Source organism: Hylobates moloch, unplaced genomic scaffold (genome assembly GCF_009828535.3).
Source record: "Hylobates moloch isolate HMO894 unplaced genomic scaffold, HMol_V3 SCAFFOLD_4, whole genome shotgun sequence".
Lineage (NCBI taxonomy): Eukaryota > Metazoa > Chordata > Mammalia > Primates > Hylobatidae > Hylobates > Hylobates moloch.
The window spans coordinates 100597844-100613201 of record NW_026652279.1 but is presented as its reverse complement, the minus strand read 5'-3'; the positions used below and the strand labels follow the sequence as shown (position 1 = coordinate 100613201).

Sequence of the window (15358 nt, the reverse complement as noted above, 5' to 3'; positions counted from 1 at the left end):
CAGGCCAGCACCATGAGGTTTAGCTGGAGACGCTGGACTGACTATTGGGGAATCAAGTGGCCTGGCTAGAACCCGATGCCACTGATGCCTGTAACTGCCTACTAAGTTATAAATTGAATTTGACTGCAATTGGGACGAAGACTCCTTGAATTTCAAAGCACAGCTCTGAATTCAAGGAGTCTTTTTCCCAACTGCAGTTTCTATCCCTAGGAAAGTTTGAAAACTCGTGTACATTTCTCTACCATGGCAGCATCCACAGCACCATTAGAAGCTGTGTGTCTTTCCAACTAGATTCTAACTTCTTTGAGGGTGGGGACCACGTCTTATTTGTTCCCATGTCCTTGGCTCTTAGCACAGCGTTTGGCACACAGCATGCATCCAATAAACACTGTGAATGGATGAAAGTCCTGCCTAACTAAGAGCTACATTTGTCTTTGTCCTGACTCCTACATCACAAACAGATATGACAGAACGCAGATAGGTAGTTACATAGAGCTGGGTCATATATGCACGAGAGTGCTGAGTATGGATAGGAGAGAATGTAGGTATATTTATAGACCCCAATTCGACATTTATTTTTAAAATTAGCTTCTTTAAAATCACCAAATTTGTCCTAAGTTTAACTTACACTGCCTGCCTGAAGTAGAGAAAGAAGGTAGATTGTTGATGGGAAGAAGGGATGGATAACTCAATAAAATGTCTTATTATGTAATGATGTCACAAGGAGTAAAAGAATTTTAGAGATGGAAAGAACTTCAGAAATCACCAAAAGCCTATAGCATTTATGTGGTTGGTCCGAAGACATATATAAATCATCACGATCAAGACTGGGACTCACACTATGTCTCCTAATTCCTAGCTTGTCACTAATTCTACACTGAAAGTCAGACTAAAGATTTAGGGCTGTCAGCATTCTATAAGACCATCCTACTTCTCATGGCACTTCCTTCAAATGGAAATTTTAAAAATGTAACATAGCAAAACCTCATAAGTACGCCCATCTATGATAATCTGTCCAAACTGAGAGATTAATAAATGAAAAACTTGTTTATTAATCAATTAGCAAAAACAAGCATGGTTATTTAAGAAAATCTGCTAGCATTTACAAATACTCATTTACATATCAAACTGACTGCTTACCAAGTTAATTAACATGAGGTTTTACTGTGTATAAAACAAACCGACAGACACATAAGAACACTTTAGATTATTGCGAGATGTTTCTAGAAGCCCACATACTAGAAATGTGGAAACCAAGTTTTTCAGGGAAAGAGAAAATACTTACCACCGCTAGCACTTCCTTCTCTTTTGCCATGGGAGCCCCCACTGCCATCTCTGCCTGACTTTATGCGCTAGAGCAATGAGAAGACAAGTTTAAAAGAATAAGTGATATTCCTTCAAAGTTGAATATAGATAAAGGTGGATTTTAAAATTAACATTACTACATTACCCTTAGGACTAACCCTTCATACCTGAGAGTTGATTCTATAGAAAAAAAAAAAAAAAGCCTGAGTTGTTTTGTAAGTGGAGGGTTCAAGCCTTCCCCTCCAAGGCTCTTGAGAAAACTCAGATAGCACTTTAATTCAAAAGTGCAGCGTAACCTTGGCTTACACAAACAACTCAAAACCAAATAGTATTTTGTTGATGTGAACGTTCAGGGCTTAAACATGATCTTTAGTTTGAGGGAGGGATGGGTGAGGAGGGGAAGAGCATCTACAAAAGGGCCATTTCTTGCCTTTAGTCCTCATATACAATGGTTGGACCTGAACTATTTGAGGGTAAAAAAAAAAAAAAAAGGTAAGCTGTTTTGAAATTCAATTTATAAAATAAAAGTATGATTAAAACCTCACAAAAGACCTAAGATCTGTCCAACAGTCTACTTTCTTAGATACAGACCCGCCTTCAAAGCCTAAGAAGTATCTCCACACTGTTGCATTGTTAGGTTTCTTTCTACATTTTATGGTTCTGTTTTGCCTAAGTATTAGAATTTTTGTATTAACATTGAATCTGCCTCAAGTCACACTATCAAATTTTCATATGTATAATGGTTCATTTACACAGCTATAGGATGATTAGTGAACAGAGACAGATGGCTTTTTATATTTATAATTGAATTAAACTTCTTAACATGGGTGGGTATTTTATTTAATCTTCAATAATATAAACATAAAATATAAACATAATTTCATATTTAATTCAAAGGACAAATTATTTAACTCCTTAACCCTGACAACTTCCCAAATATTTATAAATTATCAGGTCATGGATAAAGTTATTGTCTGTGGTTTGCTAGGAAGAAAGAAATTCTTTTCAATAATTCAACTCATTTCTGTAAGATGAAATACTCTCTTAAAACTCAGGACTTCCAAATGTCACATAAACATATCCAATTTTTTTTCCATTAAAAGGAAAAGTACTTCCCTTGAAATATCACTTTCTCCTTGTCTTCATAGATGAAAGAAAATCTTAAAAAGATGTAGCAAAGTAAGAATTTAAACATCCATAATCTGACTTTATTTCAAAACTTGATTTTCATCCATCCACACATGGATCATCTCCAGCATACCAAAAAGACCTCTAAATGCTGAAAATAGGCCAGGTGTGGTGGCTCACGCCTGTAATCCCAGCACTTTGGGAGGCTGAGGCAGGTGGATTACCTGAGGTCAGGAGTTCAAGACCAGCCTGGTCAACATGGCAAAACCCTGTCTCTACTAAAAATACAAAAATTAGCCGGGTGTGGTGGCAGGCGCCTGTAATCTCAGCTACTCTGGAGGCTGAGGCAGAAGAATCGCTTGAATCTGGGAGGTGGGGGTTGCAGTGAGCCGAGATCACATCATTGTATGTATGCCAGCCTGGGTGATAGAGAGACGGACTCTGTCTCAAAAAAAAAAAAAAAAAAAACGCTGAAAATAAATTCATCAAGACAAATGTCCACATACCTGACAGTTTTTAAAACCACATGTGAAAACTTGAATGCTGTTTAAGTGAACAGAGGTTCAGAACAGGATAAGCGAAGGTAAGTAAGCACTTCCATAATCACTACACTCTTTATTGCCTGACACCTATTCCCTGCACTCATCTAGAATTTTCCAGTCCTCTGGCTCTCATCGCTCTTCTCTTTTTAACCTCTTTAAATTCCTACTATCTGTCCAGCCTAGAATCAAGGCCTCCCACGTGCCGTGATGCCACATTGGAACTATGGTCCTTGCCTTCTTCTTGTCTTTCTGCTTCACTCACCAAGAGAAACCTAAGGCTCGGTTGGTTCAGTGACTTCCCTTTTTCCTCTCCTACTCCCAGGACACTGTGCTGGGGAAACAGCTCCATCAGTACAAAAACCAGGCAAGCCTCAGGGCTCCCCACTGCTCACTTAGGTCCTCCCCTGTGCCCCATGCAGGCCATCTCACTTCTCGTAGACACCACTTTTTGTCCTCATCACTTTTGGAACTGACTGTCCCGCCTGCTTAGAGAATAAAAGGAAAACAGCATCTCCTTGGATATGCCAGCTGGCATGGACCCTGCATGAATGGGTCGGCTACTCTCTGTCTGCCTGCCCTCCCTCATCTTTTCAGCTATTTCCTCCTCCTTCATCTCCTCAGGAGACCCCCTGTGTGTCCCCTGGTCGGGGCTGGCTCCATGTGCTCTCACTATGCTCAGGGTCCCACTCTACCGGTTTGTCTTTCTCCTTCATCATCCTCCTGTGCACAGAGAATGTGGTGTTCTTTTCCAACTGAATGCCTATTTGCAGTTGAGAATCAGTGAACTCCATCATAATGAGTCTTGGGTACTAACCATTGTAATAGCTGTAGCAAGGATTTCTTGTGGAAGTTACAGAGAAGGCAACTTCAAAAGTAAAACCAAAACATTTATCAAAACCTTAGATTGATAAAGTTCTAAGTTCAAAGAACTCTCTAAGAATGTGCCTATTATGTAAGAAAAAAAAAAGAAATCTCAACTGTCAAGACTCAGTTAACTGCACATCTCTCATACCATTCACACAACAGAGCTCTGCTCGGTAGTGTTTTCAGGCATGATCTAAGTGCTTCCTTTGGAGACGCAAAGTAAACACCCAAGAGACAGAGCTGCTGCAGACAGCAATCCCACCAGGCAAGAGGACAGACTCTGTGATGCCCCACCAGGTATTCCAGGGCTGGCCCACCAGCTGACCTTGCCCTTTAAGAGTGTGATGGAGGTAAAAGTGGCCTCAGTGCAGTCCAAAGGAACTGAAGGAAGCCAGGAGGGGTGTGTCACAAACGCCACATATACAGAGCTGCTGCTAAGTCAGGCAGATGGAAAGTTAGAGTGCCCATCATATTGACTGCTATGTAAGTGACTAATCTTAGTGAGGGTAGTTTTAGCTGTGTGAATGGAAGCAGTCAAGGTTAGACTGATTTGAAGAGCACCTGGGAAGTGAGAAAATAAAGATCACGTATAGATAAAGTACATTGTTCTTTGGCTGGAAGGATAAAGAATGGTGACAGTGGGGCAGATCCAGAATGTGTGGGGCCAGAAGCTTATACAGTTTGGGGGAAACTTTCTGAGAAAGAGGATACAAAACTGTGAAAATGGGCTGGGCGCAGTGGCTCACGCCTGTAATCCCAGCACTCTGGGAGGCCGAGGTGGGCAGATCACAAGGTCAGGAGTTCAAGACCAGCCTGACCAACATGGTGAAACCCTGTCTCTACTAAAAAAAAAAATACAAAAAAGAAAACAAAAACAAAACAAAAAAACCGTGAAAATGAAATGAATGCAAAAATAAAAATTTATTAGACAGAGGCAATGCAAATGAGGGCCTGCAGCTTAAGCTCCCCAACTCCACGGGGAACACCCCGGGCTGTGGGCACTGCTGCTTCTCAGGGACACTGGACAGGGAATTCCTGCCATGACACCACACACTCTCAGGGGCCCGAGGGTCCTGTCTCACACAGACTCATCTGACATGCAACCCACCTCAGATCTAGCACAGGTATGGGTACATTTTAGGAGCACAGTAAACACTTGTTAAACATAGTGAAGACGACATTCTCATCATATGGTATATGGGGCTCAAGTAGGAGACATACTTTTCAGAATTATTCCCCTCATCCTTCCGGAGTTCTAACACTTCATAAAGTTCACAGAAACTCTTATCACTTTGGAGTGGATGTGAGGTAAGGCCTCATGGTAGATAAGAGAGGAAGCATTTAAACAATGATTGCCATAAATGATTCTTACCACATCAACGCTAAGATGTGCAGGAAACAGCCATGTAACAAAATATGGAGCACAAAGTGACGGAAATCTGTATTTACTGACATGTGAAATGGTCCATGTTATTTTGCGAAGTGGGTGGGAGAGGTTATAAAACAGTATTTTTTGTAAAAATCTCATTTTTGTTTTAAAAAAAGTCCCATTAAAAATATATGTGTTGATGTGTGTTTGTACATATTTGTAAAAATGCCTGGGAAAGGGGAATGATAACAGTGATGCCTAAGTGGTGGGATAGGTGATTTTCACTTTTTTCTTTATACATTTTTATTTGGATTAAAAATTATTTACAAAAGCAATTTTCCTGCATTTTTAAAAGAACATTTATTGTTTTCATAATATGGAAAAAAGATGGGATTCCTAATCTGGAAAAAATATTAAGTCATTCCCACTTTGGAAAAAAATGAGAGAAGGCACAGAATAGAGGAGCAAAGTAGCCACAAATAAAATAACTGAACAAATTAAGTCAATAAATGCTGGAAGAGAGAAAATAAACATTTTTTCCCTTTAAACCTACTCTTTATTATGAATCTGTGACCATAAACTCGCATGCTACTCTTCTGGGGACTGGAAGAACCATTATGAGCTGGTGGGTCCTATGGGTCATCCAGGACAGGCCACCCAGAGTGGGGTCTGGAAACCACTGATGGCCCACAAACTGCCACCTGTCCTCAATGAGATGAGCAGAGGGCAAGTGCTTACAAACTTGCACAGCATCAAAATGTTGCTGGATGTCGGACCCTGCTGACATCCAAGTGCAGGATCATTTTTCTAGTAATGTCAGTGACAGACTGGCAAAAAATAATTTCACCACAGATAGTTTGAGAAGTTCAAAGCTAGAACACTATCCTCATTTTACAGCTGGTAAGAATGAAGTCCAGAAAGGTAAACATTCATTCCAGATCACACGGTTGACCAATGGTCATGTCAGGAAAAAAGTACGGGGTTCTGTCCACCATACTACGCTTTTACTTCCTAAGAATTGGGCTTCTGTCCTATGGAACAAGGAGCAGTTACTTGTTATGTAGTTAAGGGTTCTTAAGAAGATTGGCCGACTGTAAATTCAAGAGAAAACAAAATTAAAAACATTCCTTAGTGGCTTCAATTCCAAAGGACCCATAAACGTGGCCTTAACTTCCTGTCCTCAGACCTCTGCCCACATTTTTTTCTCTCCACCCCAAACTCCAAGTGTCCAATCATGCCCACTCCAAACACAAGCCCCTCTGGGAACTGCTTCTGAGTACCTCCTCTCTGAGCAAAGACCCTCCCCTCTCAGTCCCACAGCTCTGCCTCAAGTGCCTCAGGCACCAGGGCCAACTCTTGTGCCTCACTGTGTCCTCCATATGCATGGCAGATCATAATCAATGTTTTCTGAGCGAATCAACAGAGAGGCTAACACAGGACAACGCATGAGAGTATCTGAAATCAATGGCCTTAAAGAAATGACTGGTGATCTTACCCTAGAAAATGTAATCAACACACAAATCACCACCAGTTTTGTACTAAGGATATATTCTGTTCAGTAGTTTTGCTGACTTTTGTCAATAATATATAAATTGTACAAGACATTCTTATAGCCATTATTACACATATAAAATTTTTTTTTAATTGCATTTTTTAGTTTGGTTAATTTTAAAGCTAAATATGGGATCTTAATACTGAATCTCTCTCCTTTTAAGAAATATAACCAAAAGGGTTTCTGCTCAACTCGACTATATGTTTATTTTCATTGTATTTTGGTAATAACTGGAAATTTGGGTATATGTACCAATGATTTATTAATTTTGAATGTCACATGCTATTTTGTCAATCTGGCCAAAAGAACGCATTTCTTGGCATTGTTTCCTGATTACTTTGGGGGAAAACTGGCAAATATTGAAACAGCATTTCTCTATTTGAATACTCTGAAAATTTAGAAATTTGATTTAAAAATTGAATATATTTTTATCTTTAGACTAGCAATGAAAATATTCTGTATTTTGTCTTTTTTTTTTTTTTTTTGAGACAGATTCTCACTCTGTTGCCCAGGCTGGAGTGCAGTGGCACGATCTCAGCTCACTGCAAGCTCCGCCTCCCAGGTTCACGCCATTCTCCTGCCTCAGCCTCCTGAGTAGCTGGGACTACAGGAGCCCACCACCATGCCTGGCTAATTTTTTGTATTTTTAGTAGAGACGGAGTTTCAGCGTGTTAGCCAGGATGGTCTGGGTCTCCTGACCTCATGATCCGCCCACCTCGGCCTCCCAAAGTGCTGGGTTTACAGGAGTGAGCCACTGCGCCCGGCCTCTATTATTTCCTTATTTTCTTTTTCTTAATAGTTTGCCTTTATTCTCCAACCTTCTTTGGTGTTTTGGCTGTTTTTGTCTTCCTTTTTCATACTTAAAATATTCATTCCTCAAGCCCTGCTCTTCCCATTTTGCTCTATTCCAAACATACACTCTTGCTTTGACAGACCTCTTTGTTTGTCTGCTAATGTTTTTCATGTTCAGTGAAGCAGAAAAGCAAAACATCTTTTAAAAAACAGCACTGCTACATGGCTTGCAGTTTCCAGGGGCTGGTCCACACCACTGTGGGGCTCGCAGTGTTCAGGAATGGACGGCTGAGAGTGAGTCTGTCTTGCCTGACCAACAACCCAGTGCCACAATTGCTTCTTGCTGGCACTAATGAATGTACAATGTACAAAGTTTTCTTCTTACCCAAAAATGTGGATCCCCCAAGCACAAAAAAGAGAACAGTCTTCCTTTCCATAATAGTTCCAGAAAGAAGACTAATTTCTCTGAAAAATCATTTTAGATAAAACTTCTAGTTTTAACATTTTAAAACAGGAGTTAGGGGCTCAGCAAGAGAAATTACCCTGACCCACATAAACCTGAATTGGTTTATCTTCCTCTCTTCAGTTTATACAAATATTTTTCCATTTTAAAATAATTTAAGAAAATCCACTGCCTGATATATTTTATGACTACTTTTTCACCTCTTAAATTAACTTCTATATCCTGAGTTGCTATTTGATCAAGGTAACCCTTCAGGAGCGACAATAAAAATCACCTAGAAAACTTGTTAAAGCACACACTCACAGATTCCATTGTTGCAGAGAAGTAACTGTCTCTCATGGTCCACAGGACTTTCCAATTAAAATTATGTCTTAATTTGAAAATTAACCTGTAAGCTATTTCATGTTGTGGAAAATTATAATTATTTGTCTGTTAGTAGCTATCCACTAAGATAATATGAAATCTATTGCACTTCCTCTCCCTGGGAATCCACTTTTGCCAGAATTTTATCCTCAAACTAGAGTTTTAGTTATTCCTCCTATTATGTCAGAGCAGAAAAAAATTTCAACTGTTTTCTTATAGAAGCTCCTAACATCACACATTTGAGCTATAGAAGGCTGACATTCTAAAAATTAACAGACAGCAGTTTTGGGCCCATATGAGATACCTGTTCCCTTATTTCTTTCATTTTTTCCAACCTCTTCAGTTTTATGGCATATTCTTGAGCATCTTTTAATCCAAGATCTGTGCAGAGACGAACCAAGAAACGCAGACCTAAATTGTAAAATATACATTTAGGAAAGAATATAGGCACAGTATATTTGTTAAAAGCTCAATAAATCAATGAACTCAGTCTTTTGGGATACAGGTAGGAATGATGCTTACAAACAGTATTTTTCTCCTGAAAAATAATTACACTTTGCAATCTCTGGACCAGGGAGAACTGACTTCCTTGAAAGGAGGTTTAAAGGGTCTCTCTCCATGTGTCCTGTCCTCATGCTGCCAGAACCTAGAAGGAACATGGCACAGGACACTGCTGGCAGAGAACTTAGAAGGCAAATGTAACATTTGTTAATGTTATATAGCAGTTTCATAAACACATATAAAGAGCTAAAAGAGAGACTAGGCTAAAAAGTGTAGACAGTTTATACATATAATAATCATTACTAATAAATGTTATTACTGTCAGTAAATTCATTTTTAAAATAAGTATTATTCACACTATGTGCAAAGCACTAGGAAGATAAAAAAGATGTATTTTACAGTGGCTGGTTTTACAGTTGACATCAAATATATATAAAATAATCACAATAAAAAGTTTTGTGTTCATCATGTCTTGTATACAATAACAACAACAAAATCTTCGATCACTTTACACATATCACCAGATGACATATTGTTTAGTTCTGCTTGCTATTGGGTCTTATAAAAATGGTATTGTTCTATATACAGTCTCCTGGAATTTGCTTTTTCATTCAAGCTTGTGTTTCTAAAATTAGCAACATTTTAAAAACATGCAGTAGATGCTAAAAAACATAATAATTTTGTCTTTACATTTGTAAGAATGGCCTTTGCCATTTGTGGTCTAAATTACTTTAAAATATTTTTATTATTTCATTTAAAAATAATATTTTCCTTCAATACAACTGCAATGCAGGTCATTATAGAGAATTTGTAAAACATACAAAGGTAAAAAATAAAAAATAAAAGTTACTCATTACTCATCCATCCAGAGACATCAATGTTCATCAGGGATATTGGCCTAAAATTCTCTTTTTTTGTTGTGTCTCTGCCAGGCTTTGGTATCAGGATGGTGCTGGCCTCATAAAATGAGTTAGGGAGGATTCCCTCTTTTTCTACTGATTGGAATAGTTTCAGAAGGAATGGTACCAGCTCCTCTTTGTACCTCTGGTAGAATTCAGCTGTGAATCTGTCTGGTCCTAGACTTTTTTTGGTTGGTAGGCTTTTTTTTTTTTGTGGGTGTCCTTTTTGTTGATGTTGATGCTATTCCTTTCTGTTTTTTGTTTTCCTTCTAACAGACAAGCCCCTTAGCTGCAGGTCTGTTAGAGTTTGCTGGAGGTCTACTCCAGACCCTGTTTACCTGGGTATCACCAGCAGAGGCTGCAGAACAGCAAATATTGCTGCCCGATCCTTCTTCTGGAAGCTTTGTCCCAGAATTAATCATTCTGGCTCTATTAAATATCCTTCGAATACATCTCCCGACATCATCCACCAACATCATCATTGCATTCTGCCTAAATTCCTGCTGTACGATTTAGGTAGGGCATTTGAAAATCTAGCTGTGTCTCATCCAGACTTGCAGCCAACCCTCCTGTTTTCAGAAGCAGCCAGCACCCCTCCCATTTTCTGATGCCTCCAATTCCCAGGATTTCCTGGGGTTCTATATCAAGAATTGTTTTGCTTCTGCTGACTTCTCCACTACCTACGTACCTCTGCAGTTCTTCTAATCTGCTAAGCAGAAAACATTCCTAAAATTATCTCTTTGTTTTTGTACATTTATAATTTTTTTTTTTTTTAAGATGGAGTCTTGCTCTGTCACCTAGGCTGGAGCACACTGGCGCGATCTCAGCTCACTGCAACCTCTGCCTCCTGGGTTCAAGCGATTCTCCTGCCTCAGCCTCCCGAGTAGGTGGGATCACAGGCGCCCACCACTACGCCCAGCTAATTTTTTGTATTTTTAGTAGAGACAAGGGTTTCATCATGTTGGTCAGGCTGGTCTTAACTCCTGGCCTCATGATTCGCCTGTCTCGGCCTCCCAAAGTGCTGGGATTACAGGCGTGTGCCACTGCGCCCAGCCGCATTTATAATTTTTATAAACTGTCTTTTTTTGGTTTGTAGTATAAGAAAACACATGTTCAATCTGCTACATTTTCCACAATAGACTACCTTTTGAAATAGACTCTGCATCCCTCTAACTCTGCCCTTACTAATGCTACTGTCTACCTGCGTGCCTGTTCCTGCCTTTCCTTCCTGGTAAAACCCTCCGTACCCTTCAAGGCCACTTCAAATGTTACTTCCTCTGTAAAACCTAATTACGTCAATCGTCCCCTAGTTTGGGCAGAGTTAAGAGCTCCTCTGTATTTTGACAGCACTTTGCACATTTTTCAGTTATCTCATTTATTATCCCATATCAGTTAACTATTTGTGAGTCCTAGGAGGCAGAAATCAAATTGATATATCTGTTGTATCCCCAGCACATAAAAAATAGTTGGTAAAAGTTTTGGGGAACAAATGAATGGATAAAGAAACAGGAAAGTCTTAAAGCTAGTGAACACTCCATTTTTTCAAAAGTATTACTGATAATATATATAATAACAGAACACAAAAATATGTGCTAAACATACTGAAATAAATTTATATGAAGATGGCCCCCAACTTCTCCCTAAGTGCCTATTTAACACATCCTCTTGGACATCGAAGAGGTAGCTCAAACACAACATATCTAAAAAAAGGTTTTGATTTTTCCCTCCAAAAGCTGCTTCTTCCTCAGTGGATGGCAGCTCCATCCTTCCAGCTCCCAGAACTATATTTGTGCAATCACCCTTGACATCCTCTCCCTCATGTCTCACATCTAAATGCCCAGCAAGTGCTGGCACTGATGATACCTTTGATACATATTCAGAATCCATCTTGCCCACCTCCACTGCTATCTCATTAGTCCAAGTGAATACTGTGATTTTGCATTTAGGTACTGCCCACCCCAGCTTATTCTCCATATAGCAGCCAAAACAATCTCTTGATTTGGACCTCAGGTACAGAGGCTTGAGTTAATCACACCTTAGAACCTTTTGAAAACATATGTCAAATTGTATTATTCTTCCACACAAAATCCTCCAATGGCTCATCATCTCCCCAAAAATATAATTTGAAGCCCTGACCTAAGGCCTGTGAAGATCCACAGGTCCTGGCCCACCCACTCTGCCTCTCTCTCCCCATCACATCGTCCATTGTGCTTCGACCACACTGATTTCCACATCGTCATGGCTTGCTTCTGTCTATTCTTTCAGGTCTCTGCTCAAATGCTAATTTAACAGAAAGCCGTTCCATGACAACCCTGTCTCAAATACCAGCCCCTCCCATATTCTCTATCTCCTTACCTGCTTTTCTTTCATAGCACTTATAACTACTGACATTATTTGTTTATTGTCTTTTCTCTTCCCACTAGAAACAAGTTCCATGACATCAAGGATTTTGGTCTGTTTTGTTTTCTGCTACATCCACAGTGCTAGAACAATGTCTGGAACAGAATAGTCACTCCACTCCACAATAATTTGTAAATATACAAGCAATTTAAGACCATTAAAGTAGACCAGGTGTGGTGGCTCACGCCTGTAATCCCAGCACTTTGGGAGGCTGAGGCAGGTAGATCATGAGGTCAGGAGTTCAAGACCAGCCTGGCCAAGATGGTGAAACCCCATCCCTACTAAAACTACAAAAATTAGCTGGGCATGGTGGCAGGCACCTGTAATCCCAGCTACTCGGGAAGCTGAGGCAGGAGAATCACTTGAACCTGGACAGAAGAAGTTGCAGTGAGCCGAGATCACACCACTGCACTCTAGCCTGGGTGACAGAGTAAGACTCTGTCTCAAAAAAAAAAAAAAGACCATAAAGTATTGTAAAAGTTAACAGTATAAAGTAACTTAAAATGTCACACATTATTATATAAATTGCATTTGCATATACATTTATATTAATAACTCATAAGGTAATTTGTACTTTCTGCAAATAAAGATTGGCTTAGGAATTTTTTTTTTTTTTTTTTTTTTTAGAGATTTAGAGATGCCCAGGCTGGAGTGCACTGGCACAATCACAGCTCACTGCAGTTTGGAACTCCTGGGTTCAAGTGATCCTTCCGTCTCAGCCTCCCAAGCAGCTGGAACTATAGATGCATGCCACCATGCCCTGATATTTTTTTCATATTTAGAAGAGATGAGGTCTTGCTATGTTTCCCAGGCTGGTCTTGAATTCCTGGGCTCAAGCAATCCTCCGGCCTCAGTGTCCCAAAGTGTAGAGATTACAGACATGAGCCATCACGTACAGTCAGAAACATTTAATGTAAAGTAAAAATCATTATTTTTGGTGGATGTTCTCTGAAATTTAGTATATCATCTGTAACTCTGTAAAGCAGGTCAATTTTTGGTGAAGAATATATTTTAAAACTAAATTATCCTGCTAGTTTTATCCAGAAAACTACTCTTCTTAAAACAGCACATTCCATGGGTGTAAATGTTTTTTCTACGACTACAGTTAAGGTAGACTATTGATTACATTTGTTTTGAAAATTAAATAGGCCAAAGTTATCTTAGACACCCCCTATGGCATAGACAATCATTCATTTGATTCTTAGAGTGACTCATACTCTAAAGAAAAAAACCTGGCCTTCCTTGAAGACATTCCCTTTTCCAGCCCAGTGCAGAGGTGCTATGGTTACTTCAAAAGTTCTTAACTGGCATCAATTTTGCACCCCCAAAGGGACACTGGCAATGTCTAGAGACATTTCTGGTTTTCATATCTAAGGGTGAGAGAGCTACTAGCTAATCTATTGGACAGAGGCCAGGGATTTTGCCAAACATTCCATAACCCCCTGGATGGCCTCCCACAATGTGGAATTGCACAATCCCAAATGTCAGAGGTGCCAAGGCTGAGAAACTCTTGCCTAGCAGACTTTTGGGTTGCTCCACTTTCAAGAAAAGTTATTACTGCTATCTCTCACTTAATCTCTAAAGCACTAGTTCTCTAATGTGACTGAGATTAAGAATCACATAGAAAGTTCTTTAAAAAGAAATAGGAAAAGGCCGGGCGCGGTGGCTCACGCTTGTAATCCCAGCACTTTGGGAGGCCGAGGCGGGCGGATCACGAGGTCAGGAGATCGAGACCATGGTGAAACCCCGTCTCTACTAAAAATACAAAAAATTAGCCGGGCGTGGTGGCGGGCGCCTGTAGTCCCAGCTACTCGGAGAGGCTGAGGCAGGAGAATGGCGTGAACCCGGGAGGCGGAGCTTGCAGTGAGCCGAGATTGCGCCACTGCACTCCAGCCTGGGCGACAGAGCGAGACTCCGTCTCAAAAAAAAAAAAAAAAAAAAAAAAAAAAAAGAAATAGGAAAAAACAGATGCCTGTGTCCACTGTAAATCTCAATGAAAATCTTTCTAGGTAGGGCTAGAAATTTGTACTTTAAAAAAGTTCTAGGCCGGGCATGGTGGCTGACACCTGCAATCCTAGCAATTTGGGAGGCTGAAGCAAGAGAATCGCTTGAAGAGTGATTTTGTTTTTAGTAGAGCCCCCATCTCTACTAAAAACAAAAATTAGCTGGGCGTGGTGGTGTGCGCCTGTAATCCCAGCTACTAGGGACACTGAAGCAGGAGAATCTCTTGAACCCAGGAGGCAGAGGTTGCAGGGAGCCAAGATGGCGCCACTGCACTCCAGCCTAGGTGACAAGAAGAAAACTCCATCCCAAAAAAAAAAAAAAAATTCTAGAATTCCCATGTAGCCTATTTCCTGACTGGCATTTGTGAAAACTACTGCTGTTAAGTTAATGAGTCTACTTCTAATCAGCATTAGAGAACACCCTGCCCCTACACTCCTACCAAAGACCATAACTGAGCTAACTGCTGTTGAGCTTTTCTAGAAAGCCAAATGGAGAACTATATGAATGAAGAAACACGTCGTACATCTAATCCTTGGCCAACAGAAAACTTGGCTCAGAAAAGATTTGTTTTTACTACATTGTAATGCGTTGTTTTGTGTTCATTGTCATTGAAGAACAAATTTATTTATTTATTTATTTATTTATTTATTTATTTATTTAGAGACAGAAACTCGCTCTATTGGCCAGACTGGTCTTCAACTCCTGACCTCAGGTGATCTGCCCACCTCAGCCTTCCAAAGTGCTGGGATTACAGGCATGAGCCACCGTGCCCAGCCTTGAAGAACAAATTCTAACATGGTCGTTTCCAGCATATTATTTTATTTGCTACAGGGATGTTATTTAAGAAAGTATCTACTGTATCTTTCAATGATTTTATCTACTGTATCTCTCAATGTCTAAACAGAAGTGAATTAAGAGTTAAAGAGATACTTCTTCCCAATAAATTGCTTTATATTTCCACATAAAACAATAAAAATTATACAACTGCTTGTAACTTTTATCTTTCCTTTGGCTGCAAGGCTATTCAAGGACAAATTTATAGTTTAGTGAGAACATGTGGCACATGAATGTGCTTACTTTATGTTTTTCTTGATTCTGTTGTTACTGCCATAATACTTCACATTATTACTGTAAGTTGCATCAATCCACTGTGCAACAAGATAGTAAATAAATGAA

The 15358-nt window shown here is 39.7% G+C and overlaps 1 protein-coding gene across 1 annotated transcript in view; it reads right to left on the bottom strand.

Moving 5' to 3' along the window:
* IFT88 (intraflagellar transport 88) overlaps nucleotides 1–15358 on the bottom strand; it is a 109037-nt gene that overhangs the window by 12647 nt on the left and 81032 nt on the right. Inside the window, exons 23-25 of the mRNA XM_058438160.1 lie at nucleotides 10288–10484; nucleotides 8683–8789; nucleotides 1286–1352 (exon numbers count right to left, since the gene is read on the bottom strand). Of these exons, the coding sequence (XP_058294143.1) occupies nucleotides 1286–1352; nucleotides 8683–8789; nucleotides 10288–10484 (371 nt within the window). The remainder of the gene's footprint in view (nucleotides 1–1285; nucleotides 1353–8682; nucleotides 8790–10287; nucleotides 10485–15358) is intronic.